This window comes from Ailuropoda melanoleuca, chromosome 3, assembly GCF_002007445.2.
Source record: "Ailuropoda melanoleuca isolate Jingjing chromosome 3, ASM200744v2, whole genome shotgun sequence".
Lineage (NCBI taxonomy): Eukaryota > Metazoa > Chordata > Mammalia > Carnivora > Ursidae > Ailuropoda > Ailuropoda melanoleuca.
Window position 1 is genome coordinate 95,860,506 of NC_048220.1, and position 20,444 is coordinate 95,880,949.

Consider the following 20,444-nt stretch of genomic DNA (forward strand, 5'->3'; position numbering starts at 1 on the left):
TACTACATCTAAGGTTAAATATGCAAGGGATTCTCCACAAAAACTCAAATCCAGTGGATCCTAAACTGAAATCTTCCATTTGGTTTACTACCACAATGATTTTCCACTTCTCCTTCAATTCATACAACCAAGAAACTGGACTTTTTGGCTTATAGACCAAATCTAATAAATCACAAACTTTACAATTTCTACTTCCTTAATTTAAAAATGCAGGACTTTCTATCTGTCTATCCCCACTGTTCAAAACACAATTACCCCTCCCCTGAATCAGCGCAGTAGCTTCCTAACTGGTGTCCCTGCTTCAGGTCATGACCCCACCAATCTATTTTTCACAAGGCAGTCCGAATGATTTTCTGAAGTCAGATCCAATCATGTCACTTCCTTGCCTATGTAAAGCCTGTCAATGCCATTCCACTGCCCTCAGGATAGACTCCTTACCAGGGCATGCAAGGTCATCCGTGACCTAGCATCTCCTTGCATCTATGGCTTCTCCCATCCAAACTACTCACTTTATTCTAAACTCCAACCCAATTAGGCTATGCTTCATTTCAGTTCTAAAATTTTAAAAGATTTTCTTCTCCCACCTAAAAATTGTATCCTTCTTCCCCCGTTCAACAGGTCCTTCACAATTCAACTTAGATGGAGCTTCCTCTTGTAAGCCTGCTCTCTCCCACCAAGATCCTCCTATGTTCTCCCAGAGTGCATAGCTGTTTCATTATAGAATTCATCACACTGCATTATCATTACTCATTTTCTTACCTGACTCTGTCACTGCCCTTTATATCCCTTCAATGGTGGCATCATGACATTAGTTTAGTTTCGTTTTCCCAGAAGCAGAGCCTGAGGGAAGGATTCAAGTGCAAATAATTTTGGAGGTGATCTCTGGAAACACTGGAGGCAGAGTAAAGAAGTGAAAGAGGGGAGGGAAGGTAGCCAATGAAAAGCTCAAGTGCATTACCACTGTAGGTTGGTGGAGCTTAATACGCTGAGGTACTCTGGGAGCCAGTGTAAAATCTGCATCTCAGAGTTACCCCAAGCTAGGAGAGAGTTTGTGTATTCACATACAGTCCTGGTTGCCCTGAACATTAAGTTGTAGCACTGATTAACCCCTCAATCCCAGAAAAACCAGAGTGGTTAATCATCCTAACCACCCTAACCACCAACTTCTACCAGTTCCTCGTTGAAGGCATCTTAAGGGAATGGCAAGTGAGTGGAAGAGTAGATATTAACTCCCTGACACTTGTAGCCTGTTGTGTAAACAACAAAATTAATTCCAGTGATCCAAAAGCCCTCAATCAAAGAAATTTAAGAGCTGGTAATTGAAGGTAGGGTCATTACCCACCGGATGTGGGTGATGAACATGAGTGTCCATAGCATTTGCTACAGCCTTGTTTACTGTTCTAGACGTAATGCCTCCCAGTGTCTGGCCCATAGTAAGTACTCAAAAGTATTTATTAAATAGATTTATATATAAATAAGTTACATATATATATTAAGAAGGAAACAAATTTATGTGACTTTTTTTATTGTTCTCTTTGTCCTCAACATGGAGCATTAATTCTAGCTCTTAGTAAATGATTAATATTTTGAATGAATGAGTACTTAAATAAAGGTCTTACTGAATGAAGTTGATGATCCTTAAGGTCCTTGTAAGCTGTGAGATTCTATAATATTTAAAAAATCAATATGTACCTTCCACAGTATCCTCTTCAAACACATCACGTTATTATCTGTGTGGGTACTTTGGAGAGCAAAGCACACTGTTTAATCATCCTTAACCAGTCCACATTAGGGACGAGGAATGTTGCAGTGTTCTTTCACCAGCCTCATAGCAGAGTGACTGTGACTAATTGGACAAGGGCCACCATGACCCAATTTTTGGCCCCTGTCACTTCAGAAATATTTAAAACCCACTGTGGGATGATGGAACATAGATCGACTATTGCCACCTGAGCTCCACTAATGACAGAAGTATAAAGAGAACTCCAGTCTCCAGAGCTGCTATTCTGGTGCTTCCCATGAGCATTTTCTGTATTAAAGAAAAAAATGGAATTGAAAGGGAGGTGTGGGTGTGGAAGAAGCTGAGTCTTCAAATAGCTTTCTGAAATGCCATCTGAAACAAGAAGGGCTTTGAGCAAAGGACTGTGGGAATGTGTTTAAACAACAATGGAAAGTGGATGCACTCTATTTCTGTTTTTTACAACATTCAGCATTAAAAAGAACTTTTTGTTTATTTGTTTGTTCTGGCTAAGTGTCTATGTACCACTGTCCTCTGCGTTGCTGGTAGTGATTTTTTAGGTAGAATTTCTTCTCTAAGAAAACTCTTTCTTATCCTGACCACATATAATGTATTCTAAAAATCCAGATTTTTATCACAGCAATTTTCTAATTTAACAACATATCCCTTTCCTGATAATGAAATCATGTGCACAGCTAAGGATTTTAGAAAACTTAGAGGGTGATTTTTATTGGCACTTTTTTTCTTATATCTATCATCTACCTATCCATCCATCCATTCATAATTATGTATTCTGTCTACCAAATTTGGAAGTTATCTTCATGATTTTCTGACTTAAAATACACTAGGGTACATACTAAAAATTTATTTTGGGGGCCAAGAGTTAGAATCTCAGAGAAGTTGCAAGTCGTGATTTGTTTTAAATGTGTGTGATTTTTGTAGTTCCTTCTCAGATGGGTGGCAAAGGACTTGATTCCTATTGGGTAACCCTTTTGGGGAGCTGGCTTTCAAAGCATCTGAGATCTAGACACAGCTAGAGGGTCAAGTGAGTCTGGTCAGGGGAGATGGATCCACAGGTATTTGAACAGTGAATAGAGAAAACAATGATTTCACCTTTCACCTTTCATGTGACACCTTTGTCACATGTCACAAAGGCAATTAATTTTTATGTACCTAATTCTCTTTCAGCAAATGGGTACAGCACATATCAGGGAAAATAGCATTTAGAATATCCTCATTTGGTGGTGCTTGGCTGGGTCAGGTGGTATGTGACTCCTGATCTTAGGGTCATGAGTTCAAGCCCCACACTGAGGGTAAAGATTACTTAAAATAATAATGTAAAGTGGCAACGGTTATGTGTACTTAACCCCAATTTAAAACAATTTTTAAAAAAGAATAATTTCATTTGGTGATTCTCTCTCTTTTTTTTTTTTTTTTAGATTGAGACAGTGCACATGCTAACATGCACATACACTTAGGGGAGGGGAGGGACAGAGGGAGAAGGAGAACGAGAATCGTAAGCAGGCTCCATGCCCAGTGTGAAGCCCAGTGGAGCCCTGAGGCAAGGCTCTATCTCAGGTCTCTGAGATCATGACCAGAGCCAAAATCAAGAGTCAGACACTTAACCAAGCCACACAGACACTCCCATGATTCTCTTATATTAAGAAATGAAGGCTGCTGTATGGGTACGGATATACTTATACGTATATTTTTACAACAATTGGATTATTCTGTTCATACATCTTACAGAATATTTTCCAACCTTTAACATATTATTTCGTTTTTCTACTTGCAACTACATAGTTAAAACTTCTTGTGCACTTACAAAATGCATTTTGTAAAATAAACTAGTATAAACCTAAATAAACATAACAATGGGTCTACTGATACCCCAGAAACTATATCCATTCCCTTCATTTTTTTTTTTAAAGGCAGTGTTTGTACTTGGGATGTTTATGTGAAATTCTACTCATACTTTATATAAGTTATAAAAAGTAAACCTGGAATTAATGTGGTCCAAAGTTCTCATGAGAATATTCTGAGCCTGCCCTCTTTTCCTTGAGGTCACAATGCTGGGTAGTTGCAAAAACAGAGTTAGAATAAAAGTGATTTGATTTTCTTTTGAGATTCTTTATGGCTTAAAAGCCAACAGTTATATTTAATTTTTATGGTAGATTAATATAGATAGATATAAATGAATGTAGAAAATGTATATACGTAATTATAACCCTTTAAGTATTTTTTGAGTCTTTTTTAAAATAGATGTATATACTGAAAATGACACTGATCAAGTAATTTTCACAAAATGACCTACCTATGTACCTGGAATACAGATCAGGAAATGGTATTAGCTGTTCCTAGATGCCTCTCTTGTGCTCAGAAATCTTCTTTCCCATCCCCATAAGAATTCTCCTTCATCATCATAGATTAGTTTTGAATCTTTTTGAATTTTATATAAAAGGAACTTAAAATATTCTCTTTTGAGTTTGGCATTTAGCTCTACATTATACACGTGGGTTCATTCACGTTATTTGTAGTTTATCTGATTGTTGTAGATTATGCAGTGTACAATATGCTGTTGTGTGAATATTCTACAGTTTTTTTTTATTCATTCGGTAGTTGATAGGCATTTTAATGGTTTCAAGACATAAGCTATTACAAAATAGTGCTCTGAGGGGTGCCTGGGTGGCTCAGTTGGTTAAATGTCTGCCTTTGGCTTGGGTCATGATCTCAGGGTCCTGGGATGGAGACCCGTGTAGGGTTAGGGTCCAAATTTCTCATGAGAATATTCTGAGCCTACTCTCTTTTCCTTGAGGTCGCAATGCAGGGTAGTTGCAAAAAGAGAATTAGAATAAAATTGAGTTGATTTTCTTTCAAGATTCTTTATATTGTGCCTCTGGCTTAAAAGCCAACAGTTATAGTTTATTTTTATGATAGGTTAATACAGATAGATATGAATGAATGTAGAAAATGTATATATATATAATTATATCCCTTTAAGTATTTTTGAATCTTTTTTAGAATAAATACATATGCTGAAAATGACACTGATCAAATAATTTTCACAAAATGAAAGCGGGGAGTCTGCTTCTCCTCTCCCACGCCTCCTGCTTGGGCTGTCTCTCTCTCTTTCTCTCTCTCTCTGTCAAATAAATCTTTAAGAAAATAGTGCTCTGACTAATCTCTTTCAAAAATACAAATATATACATTTTTACATATATGGGTATTTTAAATTAAAATTTCGCAAGTCATAGTAAGTGGCATTCATCTTACAGATTTTATTTTGAAAGTTCTCTTTATCGCTCAACTGCCTATTATGGGTGAGGATTTTCTGTGCTTTGATAAAAATTCAGAGGTAAAAACTGCAGACCCCGCTTTTAAGATGTTTATAGCTTTACAAGGAAGGCCATATCATGTAGACGTTTTGCAACTTTGGGGAGGGATAAAGATTTTGTGACCAGATTTTTACCTCTGAGTTAATGGTTTTTACTTACCTAGTAAATTTCCAACTTAATACTTTTTTGTCATAATTTTATATGTGGCCCTTGTGCATTAGTTTGTAATGTAAAATAATTTTCTGCATAGCTCAACACAAGCCTGAAACCCATAGCTTTCATGGCATTAGCAGGAATTTTTTTCCTTTAATAAATATTATTAATTCTCAGCTGCCAAACTAGGGAGGTGAGCAATTTATTTCTGTGTTTATTTACTATTTTTTTTAGTTTTTATTTAAATTCTACTCAGTTCACATACAGTGTAGTATTAGTTTAGGGTGTAAAGTTTAGTGAGGCAACTCTTACATACAGTGCCTGGTGCTCATTACAAGTGCGTTCCTTAATACCCATCACCCATTTAACCCTGGACCTGCTCACTTCCCATTCAGTAACCATCAATTTGTTCTCTGTAGTTAACATTCTGTTTCTTGGTTTGCCTCTCTCTTTCTTCCCCCTATGATTGTCTGTTTTGTTTCTTAAATTCCGCATGAGTGAAATCATAAAAATATGGAACGTTTCACAGATTTGCGTGTCATCCTTGGATAGGGGCCATGCTAATCTTCTCTGTATGGTTCCAATTTTAGTATACATGCTGCCAAAGCGAGCACAAAGGTCAACAATTTAATAGAAAACACCTTTCAGAGCACTTTTTTTAAAAAAAAATTTTTTATTATATTATGTTGGTCACCATACAGTACATCCCTGGTTTCCAATGTAAAGTTCGATGATTCGTTAGTTGCGTATAACACCCAGTGCACCATGCAATATGTGCCCTCCTTACTACCCACCACTGGTCTATCCCATTCCCCACCCCCCTCCCCTCTGAGGCCCCCAGTTTGTTTCTCAGAGTCCATAGTCTCTCATGCTTCATTCCCCCTTCTGATTATCCCCCTTTCTTTATCCTTTTCTTCCCCTACCGATCATCCTAGTTCTTATGTTCCATAGATAAGAGAAATCATATGAAAATTGTCTTTCTCTGCTTGACTTATTTCACTTAGCATTATCTCCTCCGGTGCCGTCCATGTTGCAGCAAATGTTGAGAATTCGTCCTTTCTGATAGCTGAGTAATATTCCATTGTATATATGGACCACATCTTCTTAATCCAGTCATCTGTTGAAGGGCATCTTGGTTCCTCCCACGCTTTGGCTATTGTGGACAATGATGCTATGAACATTGGGGTGCATATGGCCCTTCTCTTCACTACGTCTGTATCTTTGGGGTAAATACCCAGTAGTGCAATGGCTGGGTCATAGGGTAGCTCAATTTTTAACTTTTTAAGGGACCTCCACACTGTTTTCCAGAGTGGCTGTACCAACTTGCACTCCCACCAACAATGTAGGAGGGGTCTCCTTTCTCCACATCCTCTCCAACAATTGTTACTTGCCTTGTCTATTTTTGCCATTCTAACTGGCATAAGGTGGTATCTTAGTGTGGTTTCGATATGAATTTCCCTGATGGCTAATGATTTTGAACATTTTTTCATGTGTCTGTTAGCCATTTGTATGTCTTCATTGGAAAAGTGTCTGTTCATATCTTCTGCCCATTTTATGATTTGTTTATTTGTTTCTCGTGTATTGAGTTTGAGAAGTTCTTTGTAGATCTTGGATACCAGTCCTTTATCTGTGGTGTCCTTTGCAAATATATTCTCCCATTCCGTGGGCTGTCTCTTAGTTTTTTTGACTGTTTCCTTGGCTGTGCAGAAGCTCTTTATCCTGATAAAGTCCCATAAGTTCATTTTATCTTTTGTTTCTCTTGCCTTTGGAGATGTGTCATGAAAAAGGTTGCTTTGGCCAATGTCATAGAGGTTGCTGCCTATGTTCTTCTCTAGGATTTTGATGGATTGCTGTCTCACATCGAGGTCTTTCATCCATTTGGAGTTTATTTTTGTGTATGGTGTGAGAGAGTGGTCAAGTTTCATTCTTTTGCATGTAGCTGTCCAATTTTCCCAGCACCATTTATTGAAGAGACTGTCTTTTTTCCACCGGATGTTTTTTCCTGCTTTATCAAAGATTAGTTGCCCAAAGAGCCGAGGGTCCATTTCTGGGTTCTCTATTCTGTTCCATTGGTCGATGTGTCTGTTTTTGTGCCAGTACCATGCTGTCTTTGTGATCACAGCTTTGTAGTACAGCTCGAAATCTGGCATTGTGATGCCCCCAGCTTTGTTTTTCCTTTTCAACAGTTCCTCGGCAATTCGGGGCCTTTTCTGGGTCTATACAAATTTAAGGACTATTTGTTCCAGTTCTTTGAAAAATGTCCTCGGTATTTTGATCGGGATAGCATTGAAAGTGTAGATTGCTCTGGGTAGCATGGACATTTTAACTATGTTAATTCTTCCAATCCATGAGCATGGAATATTTTTCCATCTTTTTATGTCTTCCTCAATATCTTTCAAGAGTGATTTATAGTTTCTAGAATATAGATCCTTTACGTCTCCGGTTAAGTTAATTCCAAGGTAACGTATGGTTTTTGGTGCTATTGAAAATGGGATGGATTCCCTAATTTCTCTTTCTTCTGTCTCGTCATTCGTGTGTAGAAATGCAACTGATTTCTGAGCATTGATTTTGTATCCTGCCACATTACTGAATTGCTCTACAACTTCTATATTTTGGGAGTGGATTCTTTTGGGTTTTCCATATAGAGTATCATGTCATCTGCGAAGAGAGACATTCTGACTTCTTCTTTGCCAATTTGGATACCTTTGATCCCTTTTTGTCATCTGATTGCTGTTGCAAGGACTTCTAGTACTATGTTGAATAATAGTGGCGAGAGTGGGCATCCTTGTCATGTTCCTGATCTTAAGGGAAAGGCTTCCAGCTTTTCCCCATTGAGAATAATTTCTGCTGTAGGCTTTTCATAGATGGCTTTTATGAGATTGAGAAATGTACCCTCTATTCCTACACTCTGAAGGGTTTTAATAGGAAAGGATGCTGTATTTTGTCAAATGCTTTTTCTGCATCAATTGAGAGGATCATATGGTTCCTGAGTCTTTTCTCCTTTCAGAGCACTTTAAGATTCTCTACTGTTTAGATCCTAGGTAATGTCACTGTGCCTAAAAACCAATACATGTTCAAAAGAAATGCATGTTGGCTATGTAACTTCATATAAATGACAGAAATGACAATTTTGAAAGAAAAACTGATTCACTACTCTATTAGGTAAAAAAGATTCTCTCCTTGACCAAACTTTGTTTAGCTTCTCTGAGCCCTTTATGTAAAATAGGCTCATCTTTTGGACTCATGTGTTCATATTTGCATTGCCCGGTTTCAGCAAGAATCCTGTTGAGTCAGTCTAGCAAAAATCCCTCTAAGCCTTGAAGTGTTCTTTTTGTAATTTTCCATCCACTGAGCCCTACTGTACTTCATGGCCTTATGGGAATTTATATTCCCACTTGCCCTTGTATTTGTGGTTGAACCCAATTTCTTTCCCCCACTGCCAAGCCTCCATTGCAGTAGTCTCTCTTGAGTAGTCTTTCATAATGCTATTAACAAGTGTCCTGAATAATTATATTCTAGTGGGGATTTTTTAATAAAAAATGTATTATCCTGAGGAAACCCAATGATCCACCACATTCTAGTCTTGTTTTCTATCTATATCTTACAAATACAAATAGATTTAGACAGAAAAGATATAAATACAGTTGAAATTTGAATAATACAAGTTTATACTGTTCTTATCCATTTATACACAGATTTTTTGATACAGTTCTGTAAATGTGCCCTTATGATTTTTAAAATAACTTTTTCTAGCTTACTTTATAGTAAGAATACAACATATAATACATATAACTTGCAAAATACGTTAATCAGCTGTTATGTTATCAATAAGACTTTAGTCGACATTAGGAGGCTGTTAAGTTTGAGGGAGTCCAAAGTTATATGCTTATTTTTATTTCCACAGAGCGTCAGTACCTAAAACCCTGAATTTTTAAGGGTCAACTGTATATTAAAATTAATGAAAGAAAACCAGATTAAGTCATCCTCCCCATATATATATATTATATATAACATTTATATTATATATTATATACAACATATATAATATATATAATATGTATATAAATATATATAAATATATAAAATATATAATATATATATGGGGAGGGGTAAAGATTTGGGGAGAAGTAAGGATTTGGGGAGGGGTTAGGATTTTGTGATTAGATCTTTCCTTTCACATTAATAATCCTCACACCTATTGAATTTCAAATACAGTACTTTTTTGTTGTTGTTGTTGTTGTTGTTGGCAATACAGTGTAAACTCTGTAAGGAAAAGCTTGTGACGATAGTTTTTGCCATGATATCTCCAAAGCACAGTGCAGTGCTTGGCAGATGGCAAGTACTCAACATATTTATTGAATTGAATCATATCTTCATTACTTTACAAAAGCATCAAGTGTTTTGGGGGGGAAAGTAAAAGATTAATAGGGGAGAGACAGAGTCAGTAGAGGCTTAAAGGAGAAAAGGAACTAAATTTAAGTACCAAGTATGATTGCGCTACTATTCAGCAGGGTTCAAATCTGGTCTTCACGAGCACTCAGCTCCTCCTCACTCTCAAGGGAGCCAGAGCACAGTTCACTAAGGAAGTCATAGTCTTGTACCCTGTTGGACGCTGAGTTCAGAGGGTGTATAAATTGATCCATTTTCCGTCTGGTTTTAATTGTGGTCATTTTAGGTTAAATTGTATCCAATAAAGTCTCAAGTGTCCCTATAGTCATTTTATTTACAGAAACAGGGCTCTGGCTTTGCTAATTTTAGCTTCAACACAGTATAGAATTATACCCTTGGGGTACCCCTAACTCAGAAGCCATGTTTCTTTTTAAACTGAGCAATAGCAGATGAGAAATATTGCCTCAGAAGATCCACATTTTGTTACAATAGCTGCAGGCTGTTTTACCTTATAAATCACTTACTGACTTGGACATTTGCCATAGGACTCACCAGAGGGCCATAGCTATTAGCCCACATTAACTCCCCAAAAAGCAGTTTTCTGAAGGCATTTCCTTGACTATTATAAAGCCAACTGGAAAGTTGTTCATGTTGAACAGAATATACGGTGTAAAATATATCAATTTTTATTACTCGCGTGATTCCCTTTAAAGACTACCTTTTTTCATGGATTAGGCATCAATTGAAAAGGCCTAAACCTTTATAATCAGAGTCTTGATGACCACGAGGCAAATGAAGAGGCATGTACTAATTTTTGAAGATTTACTGGATAATTTTTTTCTCTAGACCCATTCTCCAGCCTTCTTCACCACGAGGTATACCCCATAAGGCTAATCTCTCTAGCCCACACTTTCTGGGTTTCCTTGCCTTCTAATTTCCATTTGGTTTGTCCAGGGGGATGCTTTAGGTAGGAGAGGAGAGATTTCTGGCTGTTTTTGCCCACCTCCCTCCCTGCCTGGCCACTGTTTGGCGGTGGCTCTATCATTGATCTAAAACCACAGCTTCTGTTGTGTGGCTTCTATCCTATGGCATTTTCTAGGTTCCAATATTCCTTTCTCTTGCACTTTCAGGACTAGAGTGGTATAGAGGCAGAATAATGACTCCCCAAAGATGTTTATGTTCTAATCCCTGGAACTTGTGAATATGATGCCTTACTTATTAAAAAGGACTTTGCCGATGTGATTAAGTTTAGATGAGAGGATTATCCTAGATTATGTAGGTGGGCCCAGTAGAGTCACAAGGGTCCTTATAAGTGGGAGGGCAGGAGGTCAGAACTAGATGTATGGTGGAGGAAGCAGAGGTTGGAGTGATGTAATTGCTGGCTTTGAAGGTGGAAAAGGACCACTGGCCAAGGAATGAAGGAAGCCTCTAGAACCTGGAAAAAGCAAAGAACAGGTTCTCCCTTAAAACCTCCAGAAGAAACTCAGCCCAGAGAATATCTTTAGTTTAGCCAGTGAGACTACTGATTTTGAAGTATGATCATGAATTTGTCCTGTTCTAAATAACTAAATTTGTAGTAATTTGATACAGTGGCAATAGGAAACTAAAGCAGATGATAATGGCTTCCCCATGGTACTACACTATCCTTTCACTGGTGAACCTTAATATTGCCTACACCTTTGTGAATAACCCCTTCATTAATTTTTCATTTACCCCCTGAGTGTACCATCTGATTTCTGCCAGGACTGTTAAATGTGTATACTTTATTTAGTAAACCACTTTTAGAGATTTATTCTATTTAAATAGTGGGAGATATACACAGTGCCTGAGGTAAATACAGATATTCATTGTATCATTATAACAATAAAAATAAGACATAACGTACATTTTCAGAATAGGGACTGGCTAAATAAATTATGGTACAGCTGTACGATATAACAATAGAATGCCAGAAAATGTTTGTTACATATGTACATACATGTGTGACTGTGAAAGAAAAATCAGGCTATAAAACAGATGTATATCTATACCTATATCCATATCCGTTTATACCTCTATTATCCATCTATCTCACTATATAAAGAAAAAAATAAATGATGCTTTTAGTGGTTAACTCCTGCTAGTAGAGAAAGGATATTTTTTTCTTTGCAGTTTTTCATATTTTCAAAATTTTTAAAAAAGTTTTCATTAGTGTTCAGAAAGTTTTAAAGCAGCAATGGGTCCTCCTCACATATGGTGGAATGCTTTGTATTACAGAGAAAATCTTTTTGGGTTTCACCCAATTAGAGTAATGTCTTTTACCTGCAACTATGTAGTGCAGCTCCATGATAGGTACTTGTATTCTTATCTGACTCCTTTATCGTATTATGGGCATTTTGAATCAGAGAATGCCTTAAAATTATTTCTTCCTATACTCACAGTACCCTTTGCAAGGCTCTTGATATGTGTTTACTGAAAGTTTTATATTAAATTGATTTTACAGATGCTTAATCAAAACTTCTTTGATGAGGGACCCATAAAAAATACAAGTAACAGAAAAAATTAAAAGGCAAATTTATATAGCAGGGAGAGAGAAGATAACCTGATTTAAGATGCAAATGGGGCTGAATTATTTATGTCAGATTCTTGTCACAGAATTGTTCATTTAAAATTTGTTTACTAAGAAGATTGAATCAATATAAGTACTTAGCTGAGGTAAACATTAGGATTAGGCTACTCAACAATCCCATTAAGTACTGGAGGAAATAAAATAGCCTATCATACTTTAGTCGGATTGGAAAGGCTTCATGGGCTAGGTAGAATCTTTAATTAGCAACCGTTCATTGTGTGAACAGAGAAAGGCATTCCAGTAACATGGCACCATTTTGGAAAAGACTCAAGGAGGAAATAGGACAAATGAGCCAAGACAACTGTGTTGCGATAACACAGTTTCAGAGAGTCCAAATGTTAGATGGTATCAATAACATCAGAGTGATAGAATTAAGATGGGTTAGAAGGGACCAAAATAGGAATAGTCAGGTTAATCCCCAGATGTGGGACACCTGGGTGGCACAGTCAGTTAAGCATTGGACTCTTGGTTTTGGCTTAGGCGGTGATTCCAGGGCTGTGAGATTGAGCCCCACTTAGGGCTCAGCCCTCAGTGCGGAATCTAAAGATTCTTTCCCCTCTCCCTCTTCCCATCAAGTTCTCTAAAATAAATAAATCTGAAAAAAAAAAATCCCCAGATGTGACTTGAAAATGTCCAGTGACATTTTTTTCTTTTTTATGGCAAGAGTCCTAGATTAGGAATAAAAGTTCTCATGTTCATTTCATTAAGGATCTTATAAATTTAGCTACAAAATAATTAGCTTAGTTATATTGGAAAAACATACTATATTAAAATGCAATTACACAGCTATTGATAATGTCACTTATGTTCATTTAGCAGTCCAATTAAGCATTTCTATATTTTTAAGGAAAATCATTTTTTTTTACTTTTTAAAAGATATCTACATGTATATCTTTATTTGTATCATCTATGGCAATTTAAATGACACTATTCCAACTAGGAGTAGTTACCAGTGCTTGGCTCTGTAATTTTCTTTAGGTACACCAATTTCCCAAGCATGGTATATCAGTAAAGATATTGTTGATTATTTATGTTTATTCCCACAAAGTGGGAATATATAGTAAGTAATTCACTTCACAAATGATTAATCATTATTCTTAAGCAAAGTAAACTGTGATCCTGTGCCCTTTCTTTTCTGACCTTTCATATATGTGCTGAAGAAAATTATTAATATTCAGTCCTTCTTTGGTATTAACCCAGTTACTCCTCTCCTTATAATAAAACTATGAGTTATAAAAACCATTATTCCCATTTTCAGGTATCATAGCTCTCGACAGGGCCTGGATTTGAACCTAGGTAAACTGAAACAAGAACCTCTGCTTTGCCATTTTATTATACAAATAAGGGAAAACCTTTATTTACATCCCAAACATGGCAGAAGAAAGTTACAACTGGATTTACAATTGGTCTGTGATTTTTAACCTCAGAACAAGTAATAAATAAGTCCTATCACTTTCTTGATATAGTAGAAATAATGAGCCTATACAGATGAGTCATGGGAAACTCTTTGGTTATCTATTGTCTCAAGCCATGATGGACAAAGGCCAACTCTGAGTCTGGAAATTTTCAGATAACTGGAGATCTCTTTTTTCAAACAGAATTCTGAATGCAGTAGGTAACATCGACCATCAATTGATCATTACATTAGGTAGAGAACAAAAGAAATGCAAAATTTATCATTTTATCTCTTTTGCTGGGTATTCTAAAATTTCTGTCTCATTGCAATAAAGTAGAGTGAGGTCAAGATCAAAGAAAGAAGGCATCTTCAAGTATGGCGGATCCTAAAGCATTAATAGATAAAGTATTCCAGAATTTTACTTCCAAATCCTGAAACGCTGTAAGACCCAATAGAAAGAGCAACAGATGCCTCTCCCAGGTTTGCCATCAACTGGCTGTGTGACCTTTGGGCAATTAAACCAGCACTAAAAAATACAGCAGAGCTTTTGGTCTAGGTCATTTTCCCTTTCTCCTACACATTTGACAAAAATTCATAGTGATAAAGCATAGAGATAGCAATTTTTGACATAATCCCCAAAGACTGCATCATTTGGTTAATTTAATTTGACCTTCATCACAGACAAAAATTGTTGTTACAAGTCAGAATAATATTGAGACTTAAAAAGGGGGATGAAGGCCATACAATGAATATGCACTCAGCTAAAGATAAGGGCATTGGGTTAGACAGAAGACAAAACCCAAGTGAAAGCTATTTTTTTTTAATGTCTGAAAGGTGAGAAAGAGATCTTTAAATTGGATGCAGGCAGCCATGAAAAGCCAAGAGAATGACAGGCAGAGGAAGGTTAGGGCAGCTGTGCTTGCAAAGGATTACGTTACTTTCGAGAATTTCAAAGGACTTCAATAAAATATGACACTGTCTTTGGAGCATGTCTCCGTATGTTTTTTTAAGCTTGGGGGGTACAGAGAAAGGTTCTTTGGCCTTAAAAGTAGCTAATGCATAAGATTTCCTCAACAAGAGAGTCTCAGATCTTCAAATATAAAGGACTGTTTGCAATACAAATACTCCTTAAAAATGAAACCTCATTCTGTAGAATTACATTAAGACATACATGAGCATTGCTGGATTTTTTAAGGAAAACTGATCTGATGGAGGTGGGGGGATCACGGCAGCAGAATATCAGAGGCCCTGGAAATGAAGAAAGACACTTCTGACCACTTGTTGAGTGCTAAGTGCCACTACATGGGGTGGCACCATTATACCTTTTAGCTGGTAAAATGGAGGCTTATAGAGGATGAACTAACAATTGTCAAACAGGTAAATAGTAGAGTTGGGATCCCAATTATATCTGGCACCAGTGCCCATGCTTTTAACTACACCACAAGTTTTGAGGTTTGAGCTTTACTTGGTGACATTTCTTCCTTCCATTTCCATTCCTTATCCCAAATATCTCTCTTAATTTCTTTGAAGTGAGAATGAATAATTAATAAGATCACACTGCTCACAAATCTCGCAGAAAGGGAAGGCAGCCTTGGGGAATGCTATAGGAACCAGGGGTCACAATCTTTACAACAACAAACAAGTCCAGCCAGACCACTGACATGTCACCATCAGTTAGAATGCAGCATTTTTATTGTAAAAGTCCACATATTAGGCAATTCCCTTTGTGAAAAGGTTTTTTCAAATACATAGATGGGGAGCAGCTAATAATTAAGAATTAGATTACATATAATATATATTCATATTGCCAGTACTACGCACACATTGGAAAGCTAGCTTTTTTTGAGTGTCTCCATTACAGAATACATTTCAAGTTGACAATAATGTATTTCTTACCATTGAAAATTGGCCAACAACTCTCCCAAAGAGTCAACATTAAGTATGTTAATTCAAAACATGAAAATAATTCTATTTACATGTGTTTGAGGTTATATACTAGAGCACTGATATATTAAAGGTTTGTAAAATTGGCAGCTGAATGTGTTTCAAGATTCATCCAGATGACTCAATGAGGACCTTACATAGTTTTATAACAAAGCCACTCTTTCTTTTCTATTCTTTTTAGATTATCAAGTTAATACTGGCTGTGATTGAATTCTAACTTAGAGAAATGATTGCCATTAAGAACTGACAACGGGCGCTATTTTAGAAAAACAAGGTTTCAGTATAAGTACATGAAGGTGGAGTTCAACTCATCATGTTTGAAGTCTGGGACAACCACTTCATGTGATTATCACATAGCTGAATGAGGCCACAGTCATAGCTTCAACCTCCATGTAAGTCATTGATTTGTTCTTTCAATTTTTAAAAATTAATCTTTAAAAAAAAAAGAAAAAAGAAAAGTACTAAACAGAGCATAGAATACAACATTCTGAACACCAGTCAGGTATGAATCCTGCTCTTGCCTGTCATGTCTTCAAGTGAAATTGTGGGTAGATGGGTCAAAGCTAACTCATCCCAAACCTGGAAAAAAAATATACAAACTCTAATTATGCCTTAGTAGACCCATTTATGTTCATAAACATAGGACTAAGTATGGACTTTGGCTATTTTTGTTCATTATCAAAAATGTATTTTAGGCAAAGGTCTTTGGATCCTTCTGTTAATTTTCACAAGACCAAATAACATTTGACAATGCCTATGTGAAAAGATGAATCACTGGTTCCAGCTGGCTCCAAGAGAGTCACAGAAGCATATGAAGCCAGTTCACTTCAGACCATATCTGTTGAGCACCAGCTATGTGCCAGGCACTATATAAGGTGCTGAGGACCCAAAGAGGAAATGACAAGGATTCTGCCCACAAGGCACTCACAATCACTAGAAGCAGATCTTGAGATGGAGAATAAATTCTGTTATAATCTATCATCCTAAAAGGAAGAAAAAAATAGCTGCAAGCACATACAATTACTTTATACTCTATGAAATTGGGCATATTTAGAGGTGGCAAATGTCAATTATTTAGTTTCTATTTTACTGAAAGTGTTTTAATATGTCCTACATGGAAAAAAAATAAGCTGTTCGAATCTTCATGCGTGAGGGAGGAGGTAGAGAAAATTCCTCCCTCCAATTCCAAACCCAAACCCTTATAATTACATTCATGATTCTTTTATAGCCCAAAGACACAGAATAAAAGACAATGCTTTATGATGTTAACTTCATTCCATTTATTTTGGCTCTAAAGAGATGCATGCATTAAACTTGAAGCATTCTACGCTATTGAAATATTTACATCATTGTACATGTGATGTGGAGGAAATTTTCTTCCTATCTTGGGATAGAGGTGTAATAGATTTCTAGTCTAGGCTTTTATAGTTAAAGTGACTTGTGATTTTTTTCAAATGAGGGAGATATCCTATGGACCAAATTTACTACAATCTGCCCCCAAATGAACATAGGGTAGTTTTGGACCTTTGCATCTAATTGTAATTGGAATTGATTAAGGACACCACCACTGTAAGTAGTCATGGCTTCCACTATTTCAATCATTGTAGCTGAAAAATATCTTGTTTGATTTCAGTGTTCTTGCTCTAATTTCACTTTGCCTTGCAGGTTTGAAACACAGCAAACATTAAAGTTCAAATTACACTTACCACAGGAGAGTTGGGCGTAAACAAAATGACATTAATACAATTTAGCAGGTTAGAACATAGAAACAAATTCAAATTATCATAAACCACACAGGGGATTAAAGTGGACTTAGAAAGGGCATCTTCTCTCCATGAGATTTAGTGAATAAGACCCACATCAATAAAACCCATACTTCTTTCACAGGTAAAGGTAGGAAACCCAATAAACCAGATTGAACAAGCAGAAGGCAGTGGGGAAGAAGATCCGTGCATATGAGTCCATTTTGGCAATTCGAATATGTATCCTCCCGTGTCTCCAAGCTCCTGTTCGGCAGTCTTCAAAACAGCAGAAGAAACTGGCACAGTCCTTGCCATCCAGACACTCATACCCATATTCTTCATCTCTCTCTTGAAGGTGAGTGGCATTGTTCATTTGAATGGTTGCTGATCTTGGGCGGATATCAATGGTAGGGGCCTGAGACAAGGGTAGGGAAGAAGAGTTAGTTATACTTGATAAATCCTAGACTAGGTCTCCACAATGTCACCAAGGTGAATGATGAATCTGAAAATGAGTACTCAGGAATTGCTATGAAATTGTGATCTACAATGGTAAAATTGAACTTAGAAGGATAGCACATTTGCAGATTTCAAATTTTGAGCTTAAGCAGTGCAGCTGAAAATAATATCATCAAGCTAATAGCTATAGCAAGAAGATTGAACACCAAAAGAACTCAAAGTTTAGAGATTTAAATCAAACAACTACATGGAATCTTATTCTAGTAAATATTAGATGTGAGGTTGGTTACATGAAGGCATTTAATGGTGTTGCATGTGAGTAGAACAGAGAAATAAAATGCATCAATTTTGAACTCAAATTTTATGTCATGCTTACCTATAGGCAAATAGTAAACCCCATTACACTGAGCAAATGTACTAAATGCTATTAAAAGAAAATGTTAAAATATATATAAATATAGGAGTTTTCTGAGTTTATACCACAAATGGTATGGCTTATGTTTTAAAGAAATCAGTGTTTTGTCTACCATTCAGCATCTAGAAGCTTCAGAATGTCAGCAATGCTTACCTAATGTGATTGAAAATTCAGGAAAAAAAATGCTACTACCTTTTTACTATTTGAGAAGAAACTAATGCCAATTAATTGAATGATAATTTAATCTTTGCTGCCATATTATGAAAGTACTATAAATCTCAATGATTAATTTAATTTGGAGAAGTTAATTTTAGGATATTATAAACATGAACTCTAGTGTCTCTAAGTTATTAGAATTCAACTGGGAAAATAAGTATCATTGCATTATTGCATGATAGAGCCAAAGGCCTCTGGATTACCGTAAAAGGAAGGGATGGCTATTTTAACTTAAAGCATTTCAAAGACAGTGTTAATTTTATACAATTGATAGGTTCAGAATTCAGAAAAATGGAGATTATTAAAGTTACTTATCCAAAAACATCCTGTTTTGGAATTGGGATTTACCGAGTTACATTTTAAGAGCATTTATAGTATATATGGTCGGTGCAGTCAGTGAATTTTATCTGAGAAGAGAGGATAAGTTTTGGCTTTGATATTTAAAGAAGCCCTTTTTTCTAATGACATGTCCTAGAGCATATAGCTTTATAGGGTCAAACCTCTGCGGATTAGTGTAGGGTTGATGACTCAACTCTAGAAATCTAATCTATAGAACTTTCTTCTTACCTCTCGTAGAATGCTTAAATATCTACTCTCTAAAAAACAAAAAAAAAAATCAAAACACCATGTAAGCGTTAATAATTAAATTCAGCAGTTGCATGCAGTGAATTTTCATTCCAAAAACATTATACCTTGAAGGAAAACATCCGAAGAAGCTTTGGGTTTGTAGACAGAAAAGAGAATTGCATTTTTTTTAATTAAAAGAAGAAAAAAAAGAAAAAGAAAAAGACAAAATAAGATAAATTAAAAATACATTTTAAAAACATAGTAAAATGAACTGAAATTATAAACATAGAAGGACAATTCTGGGCTTGGAATAAAGTACATGCCTAAAGTTGGAAAATTGAATTTGGGGATTTCAATAAATTAATCCACAATTATCTAACTGCAAAAGTCAATGTTGTTCACTTGTGAGGAAGCTTTCCATTGCCTGGCTTCCCTGTATAAAAGTACTGATTTGATTTTCTAATTAACATCAAGGAGGCCTTACTAGGTAAGTCTTAACACAGTGAACCAAAGGGCATATTTAATGGAAAAATGAAATTTCAGCTTCTCATTCACAGTTTAGGCTCTTTCTAGTTGTGATAAATCATCTAATTGGCTTACAAGAGGGAAATCCATAAAATTTTCAGGTGATTTGATTTTTTCAGTTTCTGTAATCCCCTCTGCAATGATATAGCTGTTAGAAAGAGCATAAGGGCTTTTTCTGAAGAACTCTTGTTTAAAAGCTCACCCTCACATCCTTGTTAACGCTGGCATGTAATAATGCTGAGTGTCACAGAACCCTCTTCTTGGGGAAAAATGTAATGGAAAGTGAAAGATGGGGAGAAATAATAATTTTAAAAAAATAAGGAAAATAAAATAAGAATAGAAAAAATGCGAAGATAGAGAGGCAAACAGACAGGGAAGGAAAGGACTGCATAAAGCATAGTGAATATTTGGGAAATTAAGGATAAGCATTTCTTTTTGTATTAATCACCAAGAATAATGATGCTTTTTTCTTTACCTGTTACAGATTCTTACATTCAGATGTAAGAAGGCATACAAATATGCCATTTGTAGAATTTCATCAGGGTTCCTGGAGATCATCAGGATACAACCTAGAATCAGCTGTATTTCCTCATTAAAATATAGTCATCTCCAAATTTGGTGTGTCAGAGAGCTAGCCACTATCAAGGCCCTCATGGCCCCTATGACAAACCAAGAAGGTATAAATTCAGGAAGCTAAGGTGACTTTCTTTGCCCCTAACTTAGAAGGGAATGGACCTTAACTTCCATGGGGCTTCCTAGAAGCCAGACAGCCACTATACTCAGGTGCATAAATGGGTAGCTACTTGCTCTCTTCAACATCCATATTAAAGGATAATTGCATTAGGCTTGTATATTTGTGCCTTATCATCTCTGTTTAAAGTTTGGTCGCAAGGTGAAGTCATCCTACCTTTTTCCAAATCATTGAAATGAATCCAGGTTCAAAACTGTATAAATCATCAA

The 20,444-nt window shown here is 36.2% G+C and overlaps 1 protein-coding gene and 1 non-coding gene across 3 annotated transcripts in view; both read right to left on the bottom strand.

Moving 5' to 3' along the window:
- Nucleotides 1–5,733: 5,733 nt before the first annotated feature.
- On the bottom strand, nucleotides 5,734–5,840 carry LOC117801721. The gene has a single exon (XR_004624456.1). It is a non-coding gene; the product is annotated as a U6 spliceosomal RNA (small nuclear RNA).
- An 8,462-nt stretch (nucleotides 5,841–14,302) lies between these two features.
- GABRG2 (gamma-aminobutyric acid type A receptor subunit gamma2) overlaps nucleotides 14,303–20,444 on the bottom strand; it is a 96,870-nt gene continuing 90,728 nt past the window's right edge. Inside the window, exons 9-10 of one of the 2 annotated variants that reach the window (XM_034656768.1) lie at nucleotides 19,085–19,108; nucleotides 14,303–17,720 (exon numbers count right to left, since the gene is read on the bottom strand). In XM_034656768.1, coding sequence (XP_034512659.1) covers nucleotides 17,445–17,720; nucleotides 19,085–19,108 — 300 coding nt within the window. In that variant the 3' untranslated portion in view covers nucleotides 14,303–17,444. The remainder of the gene's footprint in view (nucleotides 17,721–19,084; nucleotides 19,109–20,444) is intronic. The other variant, XM_034656769.1, reaches the window with a different exon arrangement.